We start from the raw sequence: 27,728 nt of genomic DNA, 5'->3' as shown, positions 1-27,728 counted from the left end.
AATATAATTAATTGAATATAAATAAACTGGAACTAATCCTAATCCCACTTCGGTCTTCAAACACGTGTAAGTGCAATCAAAACATATATTATGTGCGTCGAAAGCTTGCACATTAGTCTATGAATTTTGAGTTTTGTGGCTGCGTACTATTGGTTGAACTAATTTTCTTGATCTTCATAGGGTAGAACAGGAAGGAGGGCTAAATAGAAAAATCAACATTTGCTGATTGTTGTAGTGACATGTAATGTAGAGTATTAATTCCACAGCAAAATTTTCACATAATTTTAATGTTTATACATCATAAATAAGCCAATCAAACAGGCAAGTACAAGAAGCCCCGGGTAGCTGCTGGCTGGACGTAGGACCAGGTACTCCAGAAAACCAAAAAATTCTGTTGCTCGAGACTCAGACCCAAAAGATTAATTTAAAAAAAAAAAAAAAAAAAAAAAAAGAGAGAGGTAATCTCAAACCCACGGAGCACCTTTGTCTATGATCTGAGCAAATTAAAAAAAAAAAACCTCAACCCTAAAACCACAATGAAAGTGAAAAATATACACATTTGCAAATGGAATACATCTCAGAATTGGGCTAGGTATAACTGTTAACTGTGATCACCATAACTTGCTCAAAATCTCCCAAGTTGTTCATCCATGAGCAGCTGCAACCTACTCTTCTCCTGCCACCACTTTTCTCAGCCACAGCTTGGTTCTGTGTGATCTAATTTTAGTATTCAAATGTGGTGACTCGCAAATACAATGGCAGAGTTGCTAACATTCAACACCATGGTCAGATGGTGAGGTCCACAAATGCCTCTAGTTTTCCATTTGATGCAAGGGAATCTGCAGTTTCACCACCTGAATGGTTTGCACTCCCATTTTCCGAGTTTCTACTTGTCTTGTTGTATGCTGAGTTCGGCATGGCAGAGCTGCGGCTCCCCTCAAAGTACGTAGAGTAAGGGAAGTACTCAGCACAACGCACCTTCCATCCTACAACAAGAGAAATCAATTGTACTGCTAGGGATATAATCACCATATCTCACCTACATTAAGTATGAAACCAAAGAACAAAATAGAAATTGTATCGCCTTTTTGGTTGAACAGAATGTGCTAGTTACCACATCAACTGTGGAATAGTTGAATAAATCAGTTCCCTGTTTGCTGGACTAAATAGATAAAATTTGATAAAATATAAAATTTGATAAAGACCTTCAAGCTTGATCAGACACTAAACAAGCATGGAGATCGAGTAATAAAGAAAAATATAGAATAACCATTCCAGAAAATCTATATAAAAACCAATTTATTATTTTGATCTGCACCAAGTATACGATTTAAAGAGAAAATGCAAGTTTGATAGGGGACTAACCCACATATAAAAGCATATTCTAGGACTAAGAACATGTTTGAGAAATAGAACTTTTAAGTCAAAAATCACTTTTTGGCAAAAGCTTTAAGCCAAAAGTGTGTTTTTGCCATTTTTGGGCTTTTTTGACCCTTAAAAGCGCTTTCAATTTTTTTTACTAAACGGATACTTTTTGAGTGTTAAAAAGCACATTTAAACCCTTCAAACACACACCCAAACAAGCCCTAATACAACACCAAACAGCATACATAATAAACAAGCAATTCACAAAAGACAAGAATAAATCCAATAACAATAACTAGTATAAAAGAACCAACCATCCATATTAAGACATGGCTTTTAACATCATGAAAACATTAAAGGTTCCAAGTTTTTTCTGTCTTCTATTTTGGGTCTTGAAAAAATGGCAGATATTGAAACTCTAATATTTGCAAAACAAACTGGCAAAAAATGCTTAAATACTGTGTAGAATATAGGAAATTCTAACCAAGTATACATAATTTTAGGGCTCCCAAATATCGAATATTTCATATTTGCTTTAATAAATATTCTGTTATATTCACTCTACAAGAAGAGGCAAGTACTTACTCAATTGAGCTTCATTGTCATTAAGTAGTGCTCCTAGGAGTTTGTGGACTGCAATACAGTCTTTGAGTTTCCATTCCCTGACTGGTCCAAGTGCCCCCTTCCTATAACAATAGAACCATGTAGAGGTCCGATGTTTAATCACTCTTAAATACAGAAGCAAAGAAATCAATCCAGAAAGTGAAATAAAAACGACATATAATTTCAATTACTAGGAAGCATTACTTGGGCACCACGTTGTTGGTTGACTCTTCGATTAATTTAATAGCCTCCAACTTTCTGTCAGGTTCCAAAACAAAAAGCATTTCTGCAACAGCGGCTCTATGCATCAAAGAATCTGCGTGAATTTAAAGAAGAAAAAAAAATTAAGAAATTGCCACAAAAAATAAGGTGCACACAGTACTTAGATAAGGTTTACGATGACCTTTATGTTTTTCAAGGAAAATCTTGTTTCCCTCGATCAAAGATTTCTCATGCAATTGACTACAAAAGAAAAAGACAAATAGAAAGATTCAGTATGCATTTTTGAATGGAAAAACAAGATATTGTAAAGCAGCAATGAAAAAGAGAAAAGAAAAACCCATTTGCAAGAAGAGAACCTGATTGTTGGACGCTCTGCTTCTAAGACACTCCATATGAGTTTTTCAGTATCAGTGACCGGAGCAGCCATTGACCTCGCTTTATGGAAGAATTTAATCTGCAACATAGGAAATTGCTAATAACTGCCAATAGAACGGGAGGGCTTCATACTCTGTGGCACTTAAATACACACCCACGCATACACCATTACCCACACCCACAGTAGAACTTAACAAAAGAACTATTTCAGCAAGGTAGTTGACTTAGATTACAACAGGGATACCATACCAAGCAGCGATGTGAATCTGGGTGTTCAGCATCCAACCTCAGCAGCTGCTTTACAGCCTACAGAGCAAAGGAAAACAAACACATTTAATTATCAACATAAATTAAATTGGGTGCAAGCAAAAGAATGATTGAGCTACAAGGTATGCAGCCAAAACCACTCAGCCCATCAGGTCAACCTTATAACTAAACAAAAATAGAAACCTTAGTCGTGACAGAACTCTTGCCTTCCCTCATACAAAACAATACTACAGATTCCAAGTACATCTTGTAACTGAACATAATCTTGGATGTTAATCTAAGTCGATAACTCTTCCATTAACATTGTACAGCCAATAAACAAGATGACAAGTTAAAGAGGGGTTTCTAAGTTCCAAATTTGAACATAACAATACCTGAAACGCAAGCAAAATCTTCTGCTTCCTCATATTTAATTCAAAAGAAAGCAGTTGTGTCTCCAAGGAGTTAGGTGAATTCTTCTGAAGCAACTTTAAATACTTTGTAGCTTCCAGTAATGGATCTTCAACCTAAATAAAGCAATATTCACATGAGACAGACCGGTATTTATCTTAGGATTAGAGGGGGGGAAAACACATTGTTGAGCAATCTCAAGATGTTTCTTAGCAGTCAGAAACTTATAGTAGAAATAAAAATAGAACTAGAGAAGACACTAGTAGGATTGGAAGAAACCTGCAACAACTTATCCCCATGTGGATCTGGATCTACAGGTTTTACGTGTCGTTTTCCAGACTTAGAGGCACCAGCAGCACTTGATTCTTCGTGTTTTTCTTCTGCCTCCTAAAAGAACAAAAAACATTTGGATGAAAACCATTTAAGCAGGAAGAATCCACAGAAGCCACAGAAACAAACTATAATACTTTCTTAGCTCGTGCTTCAGCCTTTCTCAGTTTTTGCCTCATTTTCTTTTTTTGAGAAGGAGGCAACTTGGACATATCATCATCTTCTTCAGCTGTTGACTTTGGAGGAGAATCATGCAGTTTTATATAGCACCTGCAACACAATATCCAATAACCACAAATATGAATAAAGGACACTAAACCGCAAGTGAATGACGAGAAACATTCCAATAAAAATCATATCACATTTTAAACATCTAAATGAAGCAATGCTTATGTTAAGTTAAGTATCCTTTTTTTTAATAAGTAATCGACAAATATCATTAAAAGCACATGTAACTACACATGAAGTATACAAAAGGAAACCCCTAACAAGAATTGGCAAAAAGAACAAGAAAATTACTATAACTAATCGCCAAAGGAGACACGTAAGCAACTAAGAGAACCTTTGTTTTTTTTTAATAAGGGAACTGACCGAGCAATCTCCCTAAGATGATAGTAATTTTACATCTTTTTAAGAAAGTACACTAAAAGAAATTAAGAACATAAAACTCGATAAAACCAAATAATGAATTATTTCATAAAACAAAACTAAGTTATGTTAGAATTTAAATATAGGGAAAAGCCCATTTATCCTCCTCAAACTACCACCCAATTGACAATGCCCCCCCTCAAACTTTCACAATCCCCCCCTCATTCAAACTACCAAAAAGGTGTCAATGTCACCCCAACGGCAAAAATACTCTAAATAAAAAAATTTGAAGGGAAAAATCCAGTGAAACACCCCATCCCTTCCTTCCCCATCCTATACCTCCCACCATTCTCACCCCCGAGTTCAGAGCTTCAAGGCCACTCTCCTTGTACACTTCCCCCGACTTTCCCGGGCCAAACCACACAAAAGTCACAGAAATCAATATTGGACCCAACTGGCATTTGAAATATCTAACTGCAATACAACTCTAGCGCCACGCCAACTATCCAAGCCCTTTTTGCAGACCTTACTGTAATACGCTTCAGGAAAACCATGGGTATTCGAAATGTTTAGTGAAATGGGTATCATGATCTGGAAAACAATAACTGACATGAAGAATGTGAACACAATCTCCAATCCTCAACCATTAATTAGTATTAAGGGAAGTAATCCAATTCATCCCTGTGGCCCAGCAACCAAACAACAGCACAGGCAGAGACAACCGTACATAAAGCAATAAGAAACATACAGAGGATGATGATCTCAAAGTTCATATGGGTCTCAAGCCGACTCCTCTTAGATGGAGCTCCTGAGCTGTTGAGCATAGCTTTTGAGGGTTCTTGGGGTTGCCCAGCAGTAGAGATTGTTGTCGCCAGCGCAGAAGATTTTTTTTTTTTACTTTTTAGTTTTTTCAAAAAAAATAATATATTATAAGGGTATTTTTGTTTTATTGAAAATCTTTTAGGGTTATTTTTGTCTTTTTGCTAGCTTTTTTTTTTTTTTGGGGGGGGGGGGGGGGGTAATTGACAACATTTTGGTAGTTTAGAGGGAACATTGTCCCAATTGAAAGTTTTTTGTCAATTGGGTGGTAGTTTGAGTGGAGTATGTGAACTTTTTCCTTAAATATACAATTACAGGCAACAACAGTACCATCTCAGAGGTTATGAGTAAAGCAATTAGATATAACACTCGTCATGGTTGACACATACTGACAAATATTTATCAGCATTTTATCTGCCCTAGAAACTGAAAGATGCAACATATCAATTTAATGAGGCTTCATCAGAAAACTTCAAATGCAAAGTAACAGAAAAGCATAGTATGTCACTAACTAGCATCTCATCCTGAATCATCAAAAATATGACTTTAAGGTCACCTGATAGCCCCAGCTGCTGCTTTGTGAAAATAAGCATGAGAATGCAAACGATCTTGAAATCTGAGCATTTCCACATAGGCACGCAGAGTCATTTTCCTTAAGCAATAAGAATGGAAGTCAAATTGGTCTTCAGTAATATCAGCATAGTGCTTCTCTACAGCTAAAAATTTCTTCAGTGCACGCCCAAGGTCACCTTGACGGAAGTAACTTTCACCAGAAGCAAGTTCATACCTTCCAAAGATGAAAACATTATGTAACACATTAAACAGCTGCTATCAAGATATCTATCTTATGCTATGAATAGTGTGCCAGTAAAAAGAGACAGACCACATGCACTGCATGTCATGAAGGTTGTTGTGCTGATCTCCATCTTTTGTGAACAATACAGCAGTTTTTTCGGCCAAAGCCACCTTCAAAGCAGCAGTTTAGTAAAGCAAGACCAGTATAGTGCAAATATGTGCAGGACAGAGCACTGCATATTGACGTGAAAAAAACATATTCAACCAAAAAGAAGATGAAAAGGCAGCTTCAAAACCTGATCAGCCTGCAGCATACGCTTAACACAGTCACTATTTATGTAACGATCAGCAAGATCCATACACCTAGCCTCATCTGCCAATGCAGCAGCAGCTGCCAAGTCACCCGCATGCTTCAATATTCGACTCTGGTCAAGATATGTAGAACTATTATTTTACAAAAGCATCAAACTTAAGAGCTTTCAAACAATTACTGAAATTACTTTTTAACAAGTAATTCATCTTATTAGAAAGTGCGCAAAGGAGCAAAATCCAAGTACAAACAAAGTATACAAGAGAGACCACCAATTAGAAAGAAGACAAACATAAATCCAAAAATTCTGCGACACTAGAAAAACAAGAATTGTTCTAAGCCGCCACCCAAATGTAAAGCGATTTGAACATTATAGCTTTCAACTCTTACACCAATCTCTCACAATCTTCGAAGTTCCAGGCACTAAACTCTCTCCAAATGCACCACCAATTAATCAAATTTCTAAAATGTTCAGAGCATTAAAAGAAAACAAATTCCTCAATAATGTTTAAAATATATGTTTTTTCCTCTTTACGCCAAAAACAGCTGCAAAGACAACAAAATTGCGCCCCAAGAGGAATCTACAGGTACAACACATAAACCTAATGAGATGTTCTTCGACTGTGGTATGCACATATATATATTTCAGGTCATACACAATGCATTATGAACATTCCATATACTTGCCGAGCCATTCATATTTTCAGGGGAAAAAGTGATTCTAATTTGTTTGACTTTACAAAAAAAGGAGACCTCAGTAGTCAATAGAAACTTATAGATTCAAACAAGAAAACACGATGGCCAAACATCAATAAGAAAAATAGATTGAGGCACAGCAGGCTGAAACTGATAACAAACAATCCTGAGAGGTAATCATCAGATATTTTTTTAACAGCAAAGTTTGAAGACGGAGAGTGTATACATTAACAAACCTTGATAGAGTACAGATCAATCACAGTTGGAGTGTGTTCTATAGCCTCATCAATCTTAGAAAGAGCAATGTCATATTGACCTCGTCTGTCATAGTGCTGTATGAACAAAAGATCTATAAGAAAAATTACAAAAAGAAATACGACAGAAACCAAACATCCTAGTAACAACAAACAACCTGAGCCAACAGAAACAACGCCCACAAAAGTGTTGAAGGAGGCTCTTTTTCTGCCCTGTAAGTAAAAAGAAACGAAAGTAGAAAGTCATCAGTAAAAGAAATAAAGCAACATTAAAGCCAAGATGACGCTGGGACAAGAATGCAGACTAGACATCATATCATTTATACTCAATGCCAAAACAACTTTCAAAGTTTCTAGTTTGACATTCTCTATTGATTCACCTCTCCCCACATGGATGCCCCATGCCATATGCCCTTACTCTATATAAGAAAATAATTGGTTGCTCTTATTTTTCCAAGAACGGAGGGGAGGGGGTGCCCAAAGTGCAAGATACTCTAAAATGTAGTATCCTTAATAGACTGTACAAAAAAACCTTACTAAAATCAGAATATTATTTAATGTTTTAATCTGTGTCAAAGATAAATTAGCCATCTTTTATTATAACATGAGAGTTAAAAGCATATATTACCTTCCAGGGTATTGGCTGGTTGTCTTTATTGAATGCTCCAAGTCAAGCATAAGTTGCTCCAGAATATCTGCCTGCATATGAATAACCAGAAAAACTGACTCAAACAAACTTCCTACCGGAGTATCACAATAGTCTAGAACGTACAAAGATATACTATTATATCATATGATAAGTAAGAGTGATCATACCAACCTTGCCAGGGTGATCATACAGAGGAGACAGATCAGAGAACAATGATGGAACTCCCTAAACACACCAAGAACATTCGTAACTTTGAATCCAAACTAGTAAGATCAATAAAAGCAGCATAAGAAAGAACCTTAAATACCTTAGTTAGGAGAGGCCTAATATAATTTTCTGCCGCTTCCAGAAACCTGTTGCCTTGCAGAAAATCAAGTGGTATTCTCTGAGGCCAGGGGGAAAAAGTGTGGGTCAATGCAATATCTAAAAAATCCATTTTGGCAATTCGAAGAAAGTTGGCAGATCATGATGATGATAATAACAACAAAAACAATAAAATGAAAATAGAAAAACAGAAGAAAAAAAGCATTGTAGGCATTGGCAAACATAGGTACAGAGAGACAAACATGTCCCTGTGTGTGTGTGTGTATTGAAAAGCAAAGTTTTTTTTTTTTATTATGACAGGAAACCTTGACAAGGCAGGGCCCTTCGGACCCATCCCTATAGAATAAACCTCTAACCCGTGCACCACGCCCTCAAAAGTTTTCCTACAAGGATCATGGTAAATCGCAGACTTTTACATTAGGGGGTGTGGCCCCAAAAGGGAGTTTGCACCTAGCAAGTCTCGAACTTGGGATCCATGGGGTGATACTCCCTAAGACCACAAGCCGCAACCACTAGGCCAACCCCTTGGGGTTCGCAAAGTTAGAAATTAAATCACGAAAAAGTCAAAACTTTCCATCATTCTTAAATAAAACAAGGACATCTATGCTACTTTTAAAAACATGTACTGCCACCACTTCGAACTTTAATACCAAAGCACTCAGGAAAAAAAAAAAAAACACACTTGTCACACACAATACTTCAAAAACTGAGTATACAAAAATTAGATGACAGCAATGGAAGATAACACAATCAACATCATAAATAGAAGTGCTAAAAGAGAGATTAGGACATCCATGCTACTTTTAAGGAGCAAGTACTGCCACCACTTCGAACTTAAATACCAAAGCACTCAGGAATAAACTATGATACTTCTAAAACGGAGAGTACAAAAATCGGATCACAATGATGGAAGATAACATGATCAACATCATGAATAGAATTGATGATTGAGAGATTCCAAATTGTTGCATAGAAGCAAACACACAGGTTTGGACTAAGATCACTCATCCAACAAGTCAAAGAAAAATGAATTAATAAGAAATCGTCCGAAATGGCAACTTTACGAACCATAATATTAATCAGGTCAAAGCTTTTAAATAATACTAACAACAACGCAGCATTTTGACAATCTTGGCTTATTTCAATCGATCCAAATAAGTTTAAAGGAAAAACATAATTGCAGAATCAGAAAAAGCAAAATGGAAATTTTCAGGAACTTATGTTGACTTCAGAAATGAGACACAACTTAACAGGATAACAGTTCATTGATAGTTTAAAATTTAATAGGATAGCAGTTCACCAGAAGAGTTTGTAATAAGCTGAGCAGAACATAGTATTTCCATTGCAAGAAAGGGAAGATGAATAAACATAAATCAAGAAAATGTGTCACCTTAACAGCAGATGACCACTTGTATTCCTGCCCAAGCGATTTGTACAAGGCATCTAACCGATCAATTTCATCAGGAGGAAACTGGGCATTTTCTGAATATAGCCCAACACATTTTTGCAGGCCTTCATAATATCTAACAGTGAAAAAACAATAATAAAATCAGTCCACTTCTAAAATCAGAAGGATAACGCAAGAAATCGCAGAGAGATACATTGTTTAAGTGTTTGTGTGTGCACAAATACATACTTTTAAGTAATAAACACACATACATACATAAATACATACACATGCAAGTGTGTGCGCGCAAGCACGTTGATATATATGCATATGTTTGTGCAAGAATGTATGAATTAAATATACAATAGAAAAAATAAAAAGAAGGAGACCACGTATGACAATTTTTTCGGCTAAAAAGCTAGAGTTACTCATCCTAAGCTGAAAGGGCATAATGCATTTGTGAAAGCAAAAGGCAGCAAAGACAGAGAGGATGGTGAAAGAAAGTTCATAAAACAACCCAAAATGACCTATGATTTTGACAGAGGACCTGGCTGTGGAGACAGCCAATCAAGTAAAAATATTCAGGTGTCCAACCACAAATTACATTTTTCTCTTATCTTCTGTCAATAACTTAAAGAGTCCATAATGCAAAATGTTTTCTAAACCAGGATCAAAATGGTATTAATCTACAGTGTCTAGAATCATACATAAGGTCTATAACTGGTAACGATATGTTAAGGTACTCAAAAGGCATAGAACTAAAACCAACTTAAGATTTCAATCTCTAAATCTGGGAAAAGTATTACTTTAGCAAATTTCGAGAGCCAAAAAAAAAAAAAACAGTGACAAGATAGAAACAAATATAGATCAATCAAGATATACGGTTGTAAATTGTACATGGATCAAAAACAAATATGTAGGCTATCAAACAGCAATTCAAAAATAGTAACCAAAATAATAATATATTAAGCCACTTTCCATCAGCTAATCCCAACATTAGAAACAAAAGAAGTTGATCAGATAATAGAATTTTTTTTTTTGAGAATCAGTGCATTCGGATAGATGCTCTTTACAATTTCAACATTGAGACTGCCTATAAAGTACCTGTAATTGTCAGGATTCATGGAAAGTAATTCTCGGTACAAATTTCCACCTTCTGCCAGGCGACCAAGCTTCAACAGAAGAGAAACCTCTTGCTCTTTATAATCCAATTTGTCAACCTAGAAAACCATGAGCAAGTGCTTTGAATCTGATTCTCCTTGCATTCAATAGTTAAAGTTTATACTATAAAATTATCCCAGCAAAACATAAAAGACACTTACAATTTTTGACTCTTTCTTGTGCAACTCCTCAACGGCTCTCTCAAGAAAGCCACATTCCTCTAACAAAGATATCTGGACCAAAATTTATACAAATATACTATCAAAAATATAATTTAGATTTTCTATGTAAGATCAGAAAGATACATATCTACAATGTGTGTGGTCATGCCAAAAAGGAAAAGGAATAACCGAAGAGTTCATGCAAAAGGAGCAAATGATTATTTGTAGCTTGCTTGATATGTCTCAGACTTAGCAATTGCACCATCTGTCCTAATGACAAGATATCCCTAGATATGAGCATAAATTATTGTGCTTTGAAAACAATGTCAGAGAGCTGTACTTTACAGGAGGCATTTTATGTTAGTACAACCATAAAACATCATCTTGCACCAAGAGGTTTCTTTCTTTCTGTATATAGTTTGGTTGGAAAACAAACCAGCAAAATCTTCTATGTTTTTCATTATGCTAATACAGGGATTAGACTAAAAGTATCACATGCTTAGCTTTCCTAACCCTATTCCGTATTTCATCCAATATTTGTACTGTATTGTTTTTCTTTGGTATAGCCAAAACCCTAAGCACATTCAATACAAATGTTCCATCAATGTTGGATATTTCTTACCATCTAGAAGCTATGTCACTCTAACAATTATTTTTTGATAAGTAAAGCAAATTTTAAAAAGCAAATACACAAGAAGCATACAAGATATAACACCCAGAAAGATCAAAAACAAGGAAAAAGAGCACAAAAATCTACAAAGCTAGAGACATCGATGAGGACATCAAGACAGATCCACTCGAAGAGGGATTTAAAAAAACCAAGCTGAAGATCCAAGCTCCTCGTCTCACAATCATCGACACTTCATGCATTCATTTCTCTCTAAATGCATCATACTAAACAAGAAGGGAATGCATTCCAATACGCCAAGTATTGAATAAAACATTATTTTCCAATACACTAGGACCTCCACTACCCATCTAAATATTCTAAACACATTAATGCTACTCCAGATTAATATTTCCAAGTATTAATTCTCTTTTTAGCAATGTGTTTCTCTTGTATACTTAATGTGTACTGAAGCAGCGCCTTTTGCTTTTATTGATAATATGATTACTTTACCCAAAAAAAACGTATTTCCAAGTATTAATTAGCTGCCTAAGCTCTTAACGTTCCGAAATTTCAGATTCATAGCAGTATAATCAAGTGTGTGAATTCAAATATATGCCTAAATGTGAGATCAACCATGTTTTATGTTACAATTGTGCATAAATAACAGTAAATTACCCATATATACAAGACTACGTCAAGCATCAAATAATTGAAAATTGGTATCATAATAGATGATAGCTGCATATGTATGTCATCAATGACCATACCTTGTACAAGAGCATCTCCCCATGCTCACAGCGTTCATTGTCAGGAGGATAATCATCTTCTAGCGTCCCTTCGTATGCTTCAAGAATTTCAACTGCTTTTGATGCGCTGATACATAAACAAAAGAAATTGTTTAGAGTAAAAGTCAATCAAGGACTCCAAATATCACTTTATCAAATTAGAATAAAATCTTTTGATTGATGTCAGTGTGAGAATCTAGTGGTTACTATGCAGAAGTAACCTTTTTTTCTTATAAGTGCCATGGAGAAATAACTTGATCCAACGTGTTCAATCAATTAGCTACTAACAATAAAACAAACCAACTAGGTATGTTTTTTTTTTTTTTTTTTTGATAAGTACAAACCAACTAGGTATGTAATTAGCATAGTTGCCTCCCTCTCTCTCTGGCGGAGCTTGAGGGCGCGTTTCAATGCCCCTCAACAGCTTCTAGTCTTTGGCTTTGTCTTGTTTATCTGGGGAACATGGGGTTGTTAAGGAGGTGTTCCGTGGAATCCAAAGTGAGTTGGCAATGGACGGTAGTTCTACTGGTTTAAGGATTAGAGAATTGTAGGGGTTTCATTTGGTCTATTTTCGTGTGGAGAAATGATAGTTGTTGTCTGGAAGATACTGTGGAGGCATAGAAGAGTTCTTCGATTTTCTGGAAACAGTCTAGGATGGCTCCCCTGGTTTCCTTGCTCAGCGGTGCTCCAAAAAGCACGGACGCTTCTTGGTTCTAGAGGATTATGATGGAGGAAATCGAAGGGGCTTTATCATCATATTGGAAGGGAGATATGACAAAGGATGGAGGTCTCTTCGCTTCGGACCTAAGAGTGATTGTGAATTTTTCTCTGTCGATTCATGGTGGCGAAAGCATAATACTGATGTCGGAAATTAAAGCCACGACGGAGAACAAAGGGAAGATAAACCATCCCCATTAAAAAATAGTCTCGGGTTCAATCCCCCCTTGAGCATTTGAGTTGCACTTACCTATCAAAAGAAAGCTTACAAGAAATCCTCAATCTAATCAAAGAACTTAGAAGAAAGAGAGATTAGCATCCCTTCAAATAGAATTCTCCTCCATATTCCTGCGCCAGATACATGAGCATCCCATCAAAAGAAGAGGTATGCCACGTGCAGCAAGATCATCCAAGCAGCCGCATGAGAAAATTTGCTTGGTTTTCTTTTGAGAGTTCAATTTGGCAATCCCTTTAACTATATATTCTTAATATAAATCTCATTGATAAATCTTGCATCTACATGGATTTAGTCATAAGCTCAATGTGTCACTCTCATCAAACAAAATACATCAGTCCCATATTGAGAAGATAAGTAGCCCATATAGAATTGGTGGTTTATAAAGATATCCATAGTGTTAAGTCCCACATTACTTACTTAGTAGGTGAAACTAAGTTTTATAAGTGATTATAAAGAAGCTCCAAATTGAGCAATCATTTTGAGTAATAACGCAGATGTGGCAAACGCTTTTCATTAGGTCTTTACAAAATGGTATTAGAGCCACCTAGTAATATCATGTGGTACCATCCACACCTCATGATGTGGCCCTGACAAGGATGTCAGAAGTTTAAGGGGAAAGTTTGTAACACTCTAATCCCATATTGGGAAGATGAGTAGCCCACATAGAGTGGGTGCTCTATAAAGATATTCATAGGTGCTAGGTCTCACATTACTTATTAGGTGAAACTGAGCTTTATAAGTAATTCTAAGGAAGCTCCAAATTAACTAGTACTTTTCCTTGGGTTATTACAAAGGGATTAATATATATATATCATTTTTATGATTACGTAGCTGAAGATAAATATTGCATCACTATCTCCCACAAAATCTCGATTCAAGATATTAAGCAACTTGAAAAAAAATGGACTGAACTGTACATAGATGAGGACATATACCATGACATAGCTTTTACTCGCAATGAAGAGGAGGAGATGACTTCAATTTTTTTTTTTTGACAAGGAACCCCTCCAAGGCAGGGCCACTTTGTGTACTCACTCTTGTTGGATAGACCTCGGACCGGACCCGTGCAAAGCACCCCCTCCATACAGATCGAGTAATCCTCAAACTTTGTTGGAGGACTAACCCCAAGGAATTGTTTGTACCCAAGGAGATTTAAACCTTAGATCCAATGGAAACGCCACCAAGACCAAGGCCCTTACCACTTAAGCCAAATCCTTGGGAGCTGACTTCAATTTAATGAATTCCATGTTCATATTAAATACATTACTATAAACTAATATTAAGAAGTTATGAAGCAATGGTAACCAGCCTTTATTGTGGAACAGCAGATAAAAATAAAGGTTAAAAAAAAAAAAAAAAAAAGACCTCATAACCCAATACTAAAACAGCCATACAAAAAATAGGATATAGTGTAATAAATTTTAAATAATTCTATGCAAGGATCCAACCGTACTTTGAGTTTAAGTGGTGGGCAACGGCAAAGCCAATCCAATTCATGCGATGATTTGGTTTCAGTGACAAAAGTTGCTGTCTTGTCTCAACAAAACCTGTCAAATCACGCATTTGCGCCTGTTACATAAAAGGTAAATGGAAACATTAGACGGAACTGAGCCAAATGAAAAAAATCTATAAAATTACCAAAATATACTAGAGAAGAATTACAAAAACATGAAACAAAATCTAAAGGCCATAGCAATGAGAAGAACAAACATAATGAACCATCTAACTCACACATACATCCAAAGGCCATTTCCCTGGGCCCATATACATGTCAATTTGTATGGTATAGGGGTGCTATCATGTAAATAGAGGAGTGTTATATATACTAGTATGGAACAGAGACAATACTAGTATGGAATTCTCTTCCAAACCAGACACTAATGCAGACAAGCAGTTGCACATGACTGTTTAATATAGTTTTGCGAATCCATGTTCTAATCCAGTTTCAAACACAAATAACCATGCCAATCATTGGTACAAAAATGATAGTAAAAAACCAGTATAGAGAGGTTTTCTTCATATAACGGGAATAAGCGATCATCAAAGAAGAGATCAGCATTTAGCACATACCTGTAAAAGTGAAAGATCCCGTAGTATCTCAATGTTGTCTGGATCTATCCTTAGTGCATTTCGGTAGCATTTAATTGCCTCCCTGTATTCTCTGTCTGACCGATAAAGGAGACCATAAACATGCCAACAAACATGACTTTTGAGGTCATTCTGCATCGAGATAAGAATTTAAGTCTGACATTATACTACAAAACAATGAAATCAGAAAATGAATGGTGATTTATTGCCAAAAAAAAAGGATGGAGCTAACATTACAACCTTTAATCCTTGCCTAACAAGCTCATATGCTTCGGATTTACGGTCCATGCAATTTAATGTTAGACCCTTCATTGCTAAAGTTTCTGGTAAGCAGGAGGAGAACAGAAATCCATAAATACTTGCACATAAAAATACAAATCAAATAAGTTCAATAAACGAAAAAACATAATGTAGTGAGAGGGATATCAACTCAAGAATTCTTATTTACTTGTTATATTCCACTGAAAACTAAGGAAAAGGTAGGGGATAAAAAACGAAAAAGAAAAAAAAAAATGAAAGACATAGCAAATAAACATTTGGAAACAATGTCTGCAAATCAGCAACTAAATCATTTTGCAAAAACATTTAGCACTAAAATGACATAGATTTATGCTACTTGTTATCATCATCCATAAAGGAGAGCAATGATACCCATTTTCTTCTTCACCTCTTACCGTGTGCCTCTTTTCTTGCCAAAGTGAATTCATACTTTTTATTTCAATTTAGAAAGAAGCATGGGACAAGTTTATGGAACTATTAGTAGCTCGAGAAATAAGCTTCTTGCGGTTAGATACATAAAGGACTCTGTTGCTAAAATACTTCCCCTTACAGCAGTTTGGGTACTTCAATACTTCCCCTTACAGCAGTTTGGGTACTTCCATGCGCCCCCACATGGGTTATCAAACTCTAAAATTAAAATTAAAACAAAAAAAAAAAGTTGTTTTATTTCTCACTCGTACTTGCTAGATGGGCTTTATGACCGACTTCTTACTCCGGAAATTTATTAAATGACCACTAAATAAACCATATAGCTTTTTCAGGCTCTTTATGTGCAATATTCGCTTTTTGGTGCATTTTTTTTTTACTTAGCAACCCCATGCAATTTATTTACCAACAAATTTGTGGTTAAGGAAATATGGTTCCCAAACAGCAACATGGGATCTGATTGTTCCATTCAGTGAATTTTCACACATAAAATGTTGCAGATAAAATGTGTGAATTCATACAGAAAGGCTAAGTACAATGAATATGTAAAAAGAATAAAGAAAACTGAAACCAAGAGTACATCATTATCTCAGAAATTAAACAAATCTAAGCAGAAATTGTATGAAACAAAAATTACCTCCATGGTCTGGAAACTTCTTCAATATGGCATCTGCTGCCTTCAGCCCCTTCTTATACTGTTTAGTTTCATACGATTTCTGCATAGCAAAGTGGAGTTCAGTTAGCAATTGTAAAAGCGCCAGTATTTTAATTCTCAAGATGGATTTGCTAGCTAATATAGTAAATATAGTCTAGAAGAGGACTGTTGCCTAAGCAAAGACATGCACATGGACATACATATGTATATCTTACCACATTGTCACGAACAAGGTCATTAACAAACCTTGCATATATCACATCAGAGAATGCAGCACCATAGTTGTGTAGCTTTAAAAGCTGACTACCATTAACCTTCCATCCAATTTTAAAGTCTTTTAAATTGTCAAAGAGAAGAAGCTACTTCCACTTACATTCTTTTCTTTATCTCATTCTCTATGAGAGCATTAGCAAAACAAAAAATACCCAGATTCCCTACCCCAAGTTCACAATGACATTTTCAATATATTTTACACTAGTAAGAAACTCAGCTTTGCATAACTGAGCCATTAAGAATCAAACCAATGTACGCAATTGCAAAAATTCCAACAAAAAGAAAAAAATCCTTCATTATCTTTTCCTTCAATTCCTCAGCAAATCTAAAACAAAAAGATTAAGAAAAAAAAAATAGTGAAATTCAAAGCCGTGTACTATGTTATTCTTTTCAAACTGTTTAATCCCACTGGAAACCCCGGCCTTAAAGCAATTCCCACAATTACACAAGACAAGGTTGACTTAATCACTCAATCCCCAGTAAACGCAAAGCAATGAAACAGCAAAATCCAAATCTTCCTGCTCTGTCTTTCCACTACTAACTTACTATATAAAAGCACGAATTGAACTCAATCCAACCATTTATGCAAGACCCAGTTAACTCAATCATTCATTTTCTCCAAAACAAAAACACAAAAACCAGATAGTCTCCATATTGTTATCTTTTTTGCTCCCTTAAAATTCAGAGCATAAAAACCAGAAAGCTAGAAACAAAGCTACACATTCTATAACAGAATCTAGGGTTTCCGGGAAAAAAGAACAAGCAAGAGAAAGTGAATGAACTTCAATCGTGTTGTGATGATTAACAGCAAAGAAGATTTAGCAAAATATAGGGAAGAGATAGACGGCGTTGAGAATCGGAACTTACAACAATGAGCTTGAAGAGGTTGGCCTCTTTGGGAGGCAGCGAGGCACCCATTGTTTCCACACAGAGTGTGTGTGAGCGCGAGAGAGAGAGAGGCTCGAAGATTTGGGGCCTGTATTTATATTAAGGGCTGCGATGAGAGAGACAGAGAGAGAGAGAGAGAAAGAGATAGAGGGAGGTGGCGTTTATCTGCTGCAACTTCAACCCTACTGCGAACAATAAGAAAACTTCTGAGGTTGGAAGCTGGGGTTCTTTTCTTTTATGATTTTTCTTTTTTTTCTTTTGCCCTCTCGATGACGTAATGTTGTTTTTTTCTCCTACCAAATACTCTAAATACTATTATTCACCAAACAAATCCCAAGTGAGGGAGCTTGAATTTTTTATTTTTTTTCCATGAGAATTCATGTAACCTCACTCAATTTATTAGCTAAAATAAATAAATAAATAAAAAAAAAAATATATATATATATATATATATATATATTTTCTATTTTAAGTTTTTAACTGTCCACTTTTTCAAAGTACTCACTTTTACTTTTACTATTTTTCTATTTACTTTTACTATTTCATTTAAGTATTCTTTTTTAAAAAATTTCTTTATTATTTCTCCAACAATCATATTTTTTTAATTTTTTTTTTTTCCTAATAGTCATATTTGTCTTTTACTAACGCCCATAATTTTCAACCCAAAAAAAAAAAAAAAAAGTTGTATTTTTCTAACGGCCATATACTTTCAAAATAAATAAGATAATTTCCTCTCCAATTTTCATTCACTTAGACCTAAGATTATTTTTCATTCAATATTAGAGAAATGAACGACTACTAGACTATGAATGTGAAAAATAAATAAAAAGGGAGGAGATAAGTTGTATTACTTTTTTATTCTTTAATGCGTGAATAGTGCTTAGCAGAGTTGTTAAGTATTGTTCATTCACAAAAAGTAAAAAATCAGCAATTTGGTAAGGTTATTGGGGTGATTTTTTGTATTTTTAACTAGTTTGGCTCACCAAAATAATTAAAAAGTTATTTTTTGCAAGTCTATTGTGAATGCTTTAATTGTATATAAGGAATATTATACTTTACCCTCACAAAGTTTCATCTTATTTTTAATTTAACCTTCAATGTTTAAAAATTTGCAATATACCCAACAAAATATCAAAAATTTGCAATGTAGGCTATTCATTAATAATTTTCATTTTCTTTTACAAAAATGATGAAAACTACTTTAATTGCCCCTATATTTTTAAAAATAAAAATAAAAATAAAAATTGGGGGTGGAGCTACCCCTTTGGCCATTTAGATCTGGTCAAATTGGGGGTGGCCACGCCCTATGGAGCATGGACGACCACCCCCAAAAGGCCAAGGGGTTGCTCAACCACACCCAAACAGCCAATTTCAGTGTGGGCGATGGCCGGATTGTGGATAGTTGTAGCCAACCCCAATTTTTTTTTAAAAAAAAAAATTAATTAATTTTTTGTTTTGGTTTATTGAATTGGAGGTATTTTTGGAATTTCTTAAAATATATGGGGCAATTTTTGAATTTTAGACCAAAAAAATTTTGTGTCAAATTGGACGGAAATAGTTAATAAAGTGGCTACATTGCAAATTTTTAAACATTAGAGGTCAAATTGTAAATCGGGTGAAACTTTGGGAGGGTCCAAAGGGTAAAGTGTTTTTTTTTTTTTTTTTTTTTTGTTATCTTTGGTTTAAAAAACAAAAACAAACAATATTAACAAATAACTAGAATACAAAATACTACTACAAATAAAATTAAAAAATTAAAAAAAAAAAAAAAAAAAAAAATCGCCTTTATATTGTAACAAAACACTTAAAAAAAATTTTAAAAAAAAAAAATAGCAATTCTAAAAACGCAATCAGAAACAAACAAGAGCCATTTTTTAAAAAAATAAAAAATAGTTGTAAAGGTGTAAATACTATTATAAGTTTTTTTCTTTTCTTTTCTTTTTTTTGTCATTGTTATTTGAGATTGTATTTTTTGTTCTTAGAGAGAAATTAACCGAAACTATACAGCACCACTTTTAGTAATTTTGCTTGAGTATCACAGAGGTAAAAAGAGTATTTGAATTTGATGTGATGTTTAGAGCTAACAGTTTAAGTTTATGGCTTTTAATATGCCCAAAAAAACTCACATATCACTGGTATGTATATTAATTCTTAAACAAATAAACATTTGGGCTGTTAATTTTATAATTGTTTTTAGTATGTTACAATATTGTTCCATTCTGTTAATTTTGATGTGCTTTTAATATGATTTCAATGAGTTACCATAGTCTAGATCTCAAAAAAAATTAAGAAATAAGTCACCTCTAAATTAGGAAAAATGTCGAATTATCTATTCATTGATATAGCAATCAAATTGGGTAAAATGTTCCGAAGAATGCCAAAGATACAATTTGGAATCTTCATAACTCAAATATTATCTATGACATACTTAATAGTCTCTTGGGCTATTATAAAACAATATTTATGAAAAGTACGTCACCGTCCCAATCAGTTTCAAATTTACAGCAAATTTCAACGAATCACGTTTCTATCCACTGCTAGGTCATTGATTCTTTGACTTTTTTATCTTCGCTACTAGTGCTTTATCAATCACATTCCCCTTCACTGCCTCTACATACCATAGTGACAATTCTTCTTTATGTCTGATAACTCCTCTATTATCGGTCTATGGTTTCTCATAAAAAATGAACCATTAAAAAAAAAAAAAAAAAAAAAAAGACTGACCGAATACCAATTCCATTATTCTTAAGGATTTGTGAAAAGAAAACCTAATAAAACAAATAAAATTTTACCTCATAGATCGCTACTAAAGGCAGTTATAGAGAGAATATATTCTTATTTTAAAACAACACAAATACAATAACAAAAACCAATACACCCTCACGCGTTCCACGCTCCAACACTGACCAGCAACGCGTGGCTAGAAAGCACCCCGAGAACCATTAACACATGCACCCTGATTGATCTACGATGGAGGCTAGGAAAATGAGGAGGAAGGGGGGAGAAGAAAGAGGGCAGGGAGGAGGTTGTCGTAAGTCCCTCCCCCACTCTATTATTCTTTTTCTGCACTGCTCTCTTTCTAGGGTTTGACGAAAAATGTCAAATTTAATCCCTTGTGAAAACCAATATTGTAATACCCCGAACAAATCCTTTTTTTATTAAACACACGCAACGATAAAAATCAAAGGGAAAGTATTAAAATTATGAGAATAAAATCTGTAATATTTTTTATTAAATAAAATAGTATTATAAAATGGGTAAAATGGGTATAATCTGAAACCCTAGCCTCCATTTCCTATTTATTAAGTTTATATTTCCGTTTATATGATGATTAATTAGCTTGTTAATGTGTAGCTTAAGTTAGAAAATGAATTGCTTTTGGAGTGAGGTTGACACTTTAGGTGGTATACGAATTTTCTTTCTTTTTTTTTTTTTTTTTTTTTTTTTTTTTTTAAATTAGAAAGGGTTAGAGGGGGAGACCAATTGTGATTATTTTACTTGGGCGTAGCTATAGTAGCACCAACCTGCAGGGGATTGCTCAGGAGGGACCTAGACGGCGAAAACTGTAGGCGCACTCTCAAGACCAGCCGAGCCATAGTTTTTAACTGTCCGCCCCACCAGGACATCAATGAGAACCAAGGTGGTTTATACTAATCAGACATGGAGATTTTTCATTGCGAAGATTCGAACTCACACCCTAGTATTTACCTAACCCTTTGAGAATTTTCTTGGACCATTGAATTACCATCCTTAATGGTGAATTTCCACATCTTGATAATCTAAGATTAGGTCTAGACCAATACTTTACTACACACGCAACTTATTTTGTGGATCGGTGTTATTTAGAATCCTAAATGAGTGAAAATGTGACACATTTAACATATTTGTGTTAAGAATAGGATTTTTAAGGGTCATATGTGTTATAGATATCCAAAGTGTTTACCTTTCCTAGGACATTCAAGGAACAAGTGGAGTTTGGCAATGATGGGGAGCTTGGACAAGAAAATGGGCCAAAATAGATTTTGGGCATTTAGTAATTGATCAGTGCCCAACAAGTGATCGATCGGTTGTTGATAATGATCAATCAATGAAGGCTAGAAATCATGATTTATGTTTTTATGTCCAATTAGGGTTTGTGTTTTATAAGAGTGGCTAAAAATAGAATATGAATTTTAAAAAATAAGGAGCTTGACTTTTCAAAAAGTCTGAATTTGAGTTTTAGCATACGAGGTAAGTAATCAACTATGAGAACGCCAAATCATCTATTTGCGGAAAATGAATATTTTTATCTATATAAAATGTGTCATTTGATAATGCATGATTTCTCATGAACATATGTTGTGATCTATAATATTTCAGAAATGATTGATTTAAATATGTAGTATTATTAACTGTATTATCTATGATAAAAATTATGTTTACACAATTGGAATTTATAATGCCTACATGACGCCATCCGAAAAATAGGTGAAAATGTGGGGTACTTGCACACTATTATATGGACTTAACCCTATAGCCTATTTTAATTTTAAGGAAAAAGTACACATAGTCTCCTCAAACTATTACCCATTGTCAATCTCTTTTCTAAATTAATAATTGTGTCAATATCCCCTCTAAACTACCAAAGAATGCCAATACCCCCTAATGACAAAAATATTCTTCATAAAATTTAAAGATTCTTAAAATTAAAATAAATAAATAAATAAATAAAACTAATTTGAAAAAAAAAATTGAAAAACCATGGTTTTTTATTTTTTATTTTTTTTAAATAGTTTTTTTCCCGAATTTATAAGGATGTTTTTGTTTATTGACATTTTTAGGGGCATATATTGTCTTTTTGTTGGCCTTGAGGGGACCTTAACATTTTTTTGATAATTAAGGGAGGACATTAACACAATCAGTAGTTTGGGGGGAGTATATATGGTTTCCCTAATTTTAATCTTATCTACTATGGATATAAGGGTCACCGTTAGGCTTGGGTATCGGTCAAAATGGTCCGGTTTTGGCTCTTATCGGTTATTAACTGATAATTTTCGGTTAAACGGTTTATTAATTAATACCGAACCAATAAGAATTTTAACCGAAATTATCGGTTATAACGGTACACAGTTAAACGGTTCGGTTAAACCAGTTAACCGATTTAACCGTGGGATTTATATTGATTTATTTTGTTTGGCCAAAAATGAGTTTTTTTGACTTTTGAGAGCCCAAATACTTTTTGTTGGGACCCAAATATTTGTTTTTATAACTAAAAATTGAAGTTTTTTTATATTGATCCACTACAACTTTTTTTTTTTTTATATATTATAAAATACATTTTTTCCAAAGCAAATGGACTAATTAACATAATGAATGCTAATTAGACTAACATAACTAGTTAATGAAAAATGCTTTCACCAAAGGCAAAGAAATCTCATCTAATGCCATCACTAAAAAAAAAATCAAACCTACCCAAACCCAATTTAAGATAAGATTACAGAGGTATATATATAATCCCAAAACTATGTCGTTTTGGCATCCCTATTTAACGGTTTATATCGGTTAAACGGTTAATCGATATGAAATTTCTAACCAGACTGAACCGAACCGATAAGCATACCGGTATAAAAAATTTAACCGATAAGAATATCGGTATATCGGTTACGGTTAATATCGGTTCAGTCGAAACCGGTACACGGCCGGTAATCGGTAACCGGTTAATCTGCCTACCCCTAATCATCGTGGCCGACGTAACCACCCAAGAGTGGAGGTCACACTTGTGGCATTGCTAGTTGCGCACACACATGGGTATTAACCCGTCAAGCAACTAGAGAGTGGATGGCTTTTATACCTTACCAAGATATTAATATTGTACCACATGTCTCATGAGATGTCAAAATCTCACTGTGAGAGGGTTATTATGAGTTGTGAAATAATTATTGCTATTGTATTATACACTTTTATAAACATGATTATTTTTCTTAAGACTGATAGATCATTTCTTAAGAATATGCCTTGAACTATCTGCTAAATGTGTTGTTTTCCAAACTTACATAATTACTGTGATATTTGCTATCAAGCATGATTTGTCATAAAACATCATGCTTATATCTTAATGATAATCTGATGACAATCCCTCAGAACATTTAATGATAATCTGATGTCTATAAGCATGATGTTTTGACAATCCCTCAAAAGGTCACAACTCACCTTCCCCCCCACCCATTCCCTTTTGTCAAAAGGTCACAACTCACCCCCCAACCTTGGCAATGTTTGCTTTTGACTTTGTTATTACAACTTATGTCGAGGTGACAATACCTTTCAACTTTAATTTTCACAATTTACTATTTTTCGATGTGATCCCCAATTTCTTTTTTCTTTTTTGCTTTTCTCTAGAAAGTTCCACCTTCTTGTGAGACTCTTTTGGGGAGGACTCCCTCCTCTTCGTCCTCTTTTCTTTGTTCTTTTCTTTGGTTTTTCTTCTTTGTTGTTCCCATCTATGGTGCTCTCTTCCTATGGATGTTCTTCTCTCTTCAAGCCCCAATAGCAGACATGTCACCTCCTCTGCCTAGCTAATCTGCCGCCTCATCTAGTCGTCGCCATTTTCTCTTGCTCCGGTTTCATGTGGGTTAAAAAGCAGTTACTTTGATTAGCATTCAAATAAATATAATCAAACATCATAATTAATAGTCAATAAAATGCAAATTGTGATCTTCATAACAAAAATTTAGCAAAACAATACTAAAATTATTATATTTAATACTGAACAAAGAATACATCTTATAATTATTTTGTACGTAACCCTCTTTTAGTTGCACTATATTATTTCATGTTTAATGACTATTGACTAATAGACATAATTAATGAAAATTTGGCCTAAATGTAATTTTAAAGGCACATTTAATGAAAAATTTCAAAACATAGGGTGGCTATAGCCTACCCCCATTTACACATGGGTCGTATCTGCTGCGTAACCACTTTTAACCTATTATAGTGCTTGCTCAACCACTCATTATCCCAGCAAAAATTATGAACCTATTTTGTCAAAATAATCCTACAAGAAAATGTGAAAATTTATATATATATAAAATATTTTTGTGATTTGAAATATTTGTTAATATATTTGGAAAAAAAAAAAAGTGTGTTTTTCAAATTATCAATTAAATGGGATTTTTTTTTTGGACAAAGCTCATGGGTAAACAGGACTTAACGGGCCAACGGAGCTCACGTGCCCGAACCAGTCCGAACCCACTTTGGTGTCGGCCTGTGGGCTTTATGGAGCCATGTTCTCCAGCGCCACGCGGAGGTGAAAATGCAAATTCTATGATAAAACTGAAGGGGAAGTTTTTGAATTATAAAAAAAAAAAAATTGAGCTTGGGCAGCAAGGCAATTAGCAGAAGGATCAAGGAATATCGATTCTATATGTTTTCTGATTTTCTTTTACAAATATCTGACATGGGTCTTTGCTTGAAAGAGCGACCATTTCACGAGAAAGCCTAGGAAGCCATGCCTGTTTCTCGGTTTCTTTTCTTTTCCTCCAAACGCCGCTCCAAAGAGGCTCTCAATCTACTTAAAAGGTCAGTCCCTAAAACCCTTTAAGCCCCTTCACTTCTTTTCTTTTCTGCTTGATTGGTTGCTTTATTGTATGATTGTATCGTTCTGTTCACTCATATCATTTCGATGTAAACTCATTAATAGTTTATTGCTTAATGGGATACCTTTTGTTTTGTTCATGTTGTGTAGAAATAATTCAATAATATTAACTCCTCTTTTTTTTTTTGGTCCGAGATTATGTTGTTGAGACGTGAGAGTGGGGCTTTGTTTGATAAACGTTTTTCCATTATTTTGGTACTACACTATTCATTTCACTTTTTTCATTTATTTAATATTCTCTTATTTTTTTACATCACATTAATTATTTTTTATTACTATTCAAATAAAAAAATCACTACAAAACAAAATTTTTTCATTTTTCCATACCAAACATTCTTACTTTTTCACTTAAAAAGAAAAAAATATTCTTACTTTTTTTCACATCAATTACTTTTTGCTACAGTATCGAACCAAAACTAAAACAAAATCGTTTATCAAACAAACCTTGGGAGTTAAGGTATTAGGTATTAGGTCTTAGGTGTAGCCCATTTGAAAGTTTGTGAAATTTCAAACTGCCAAGCCCATGTCTATGTTTCTGTTTGCTGATCTTTTTGTTGTATTTCTGTATTTTATTTTATTTTTCTATTATTGTTGTTGGTAGGTTTGGATTTATGTCTCCCTGTTTTTTTATGGATAGATTCAGTAGTGGAGACTTTTACTTCGGAGAAGGTGTTGGTGCCTCTCTCTCATTCTGTTCCTATTTCAGATTACAACAGTGCCTTTTTTGCTTCAACTTCCTTTGAGTGGTTGTTGCAGGTTCTTAGTGGGAGTTTAGATGGGTTTGTCCCTTTAGACGACCGGAATACTTATTTGTCTCATTTCCTACGTTTTGTATATATTTATGCATTGTCCTTTTCGTTTTTGGGCGGATGTTGGGGAGCCCACCCCTTCTTCGGTGTTTTGATCCATTGTACCCTTTTCTTATTTGATTAAGAAAAAAAAAAAAAAACTATTTTTCGATCATATTGTCATATATAGAGTAATTTTAAATACTCAACTTTCATCATGCCTTCATACCACTGGTTTGATGTGATAGTGTCCATTAGTCATTGGTTTTTTTTTTTTTTTGCTTTTTTAATAAAGATTGATACAAGGGCTAATGAAGACTATCATATCAGCCAAGTAGTATGGGAATAAGATAAAAGATGAGTATGCAGTATTACTTATTATAGGTTAGTGTTACCTACACATCTTATAAAGACAACAATATATTAAAAAAGAAGAAGGGAAAAATGCTCTAGAAGTCTCTAAAGCTTTTGTCTACATGTTCCCTTAAATTTCTAATGGCACTACTTAAAAACTCTATTTCTCAAACGCAATCCCAAATATACTCTACTTAATCAAAAAGCCCATTTAATGTCATCTTTAATAAAAAAATAAAAAAATCGAATATATATAAATATAATCATAAAAACAAAATGAAAAAGAAAAAGAAAAAATTAAAAAAATTAATAAAAAACACTAAAGGTGGGGGTGGCCTCTGGTCTTTTAATATATATTTTTTATTTCTACATTCATAATTTTCCATATATAATTTTGATATATTTTATTAAAATAGACACGTATCACTTTTTGATTGAATATAACGTGACATCATTGTTAAAAATTCAACAGAAGAATATATATTTGATAACAATTGAAACTTTAAGGTCGAGCGCGCTTCAATGCTCCATCTGCCGGGAAAGAAGCAACTTTTTTTTTTTTTTTTTCAAATGAATCTTTAGGAATGACAAAATAGCTCCAATAAAAAAATTCAATATAAATCATCGTGTCTAATTGCAATAAAAAAAAATAAAAAGAAATACTAACGGTCAATAAGTTCTTTATATTTGACATGTATTTTCCTAAGAATTCAATAAATCAACCATTAAATTTGTGAGGTCCACCATTGACTTATGTAGAATTTACATAAGTCTACAAATCTGATAGTTGATATGTAAGATGAAATGGGTCAAATATTAAAAACAATATTGACCCCTATCATGATGTATAATACTTTACATAAGCGGTGCCCTTAAAATGTCCTCTGTTTACCAATTGAAAAAATGCAAGGGTAATTACATAATAAATCTGGGCTTCCTAAATTAAATTAAATTTATTTTAATTTCATCGATCCTCGTTTTTGACCGAAAGTAGGATGACTCGTTGAGTTGTATTTCGAGCCCTCTAAGCACACCAATGGATCCTCCATATGAAATTTCATACTTTTCTCTTAAAAAACCTCTCATTATGGTAAAAAACGGAGACAAAAGCAAAATTTTATACTCTTGTTTCTCCCTTCCACAATTTGCCAACTTTGGGGAATTAGTTTTGGAGATTGAAGCCAACTGCAGTTCCAAAACATGCCATTCATTCAAAATAAACGGTCTGAATTGAGCTACGTAAGCTTAAAAAAAAAAAAAAAATGCAGACCACTCCACCAAATCCCTCAAGGGTGGCT

General features: G+C 34.2%; 1 protein-coding gene across 1 annotated transcript; it reads right to left on the bottom strand.

Annotated features, from left to right (window-relative positions):
• Nucleotides 1-247: 247 nt before the first annotated feature.
• EMB2753 (tetratricopeptide repeat (TPR)-containing protein) lies at nt 248-17,851 on the bottom strand. The gene is made up of 26 exons (XM_059600515.2): nt 17,635-17,851; nt 16,477-16,555; nt 15,375-15,457; nt 15,117-15,266; nt 14,500-14,615; nt 12,074-12,179; nt 10,697-10,768; nt 10,479-10,594; nt 9,378-9,510; nt 7,971-8,048; nt 7,835-7,888; nt 7,643-7,713; nt 7,173-7,227; nt 6,997-7,092; nt 6,051-6,179; nt 5,843-5,925; nt 5,516-5,746; nt 3,690-3,822; nt 3,502-3,609; nt 3,207-3,338; nt 2,815-2,871; nt 2,547-2,644; nt 2,372-2,430; nt 2,173-2,284; nt 1,951-2,051; nt 248-986 (listed from the first exon to the last, which is right to left on the bottom strand). The coding sequence occupies exons 1-26, from the start codon at nt 17,683-17,685 to the stop codon at nt 787-789; spliced, it is 2,703 nt and encodes a 900-aa protein (XP_059456498.1). The 5' UTR covers nt 17,686-17,851; the 3' UTR covers nt 248-786.
• Between the last annotated feature and the right edge of the window lie 9,877 nt (nt 17,852-27,728).

The sequence above is a fragment of the Corylus avellana genome, chromosome 6, assembly GCF_965113065.1.
Source record: "Corylus avellana chromosome 6, dhCorAvel1.hap1.2, whole genome shotgun sequence".
NCBI lineage: Eukaryota > Viridiplantae > Streptophyta > Magnoliopsida > Fagales > Betulaceae > Corylus > Corylus avellana.
The sequence above is the reverse complement of the archived record's forward strand: the minus strand, read 5'-3'. Positions and strand labels throughout refer to the sequence as shown.

What these genes read in the sequence shown, in the direction of transcription:
- EMB2753 (XM_059600515.2), bottom strand. Translation starts at nt 17,685, where the DNA reads ATGGGTGCCTCGCTGCCTCCCAAAGAGGCCAACCTCTTCAAGCTCATT. An exon ending in ACAAGAAAGAGTCAAAAATT is followed by an intron (nt 10,595 to 10,696) that starts GTAAGTGTCTTT and finishes ATGGTTTTCTAG; the next exon opens with GTTGACAAATTGGATTATAA. An exon ending in AGATTTTGCTTGCGTTTCAG is followed by an intron (nt 2,872 to 3,206) that starts GTATTGTTATGT and finishes TTTGCTCTGTAG; the next exon opens with GCTGTAAAGCAGCTGCTGAG.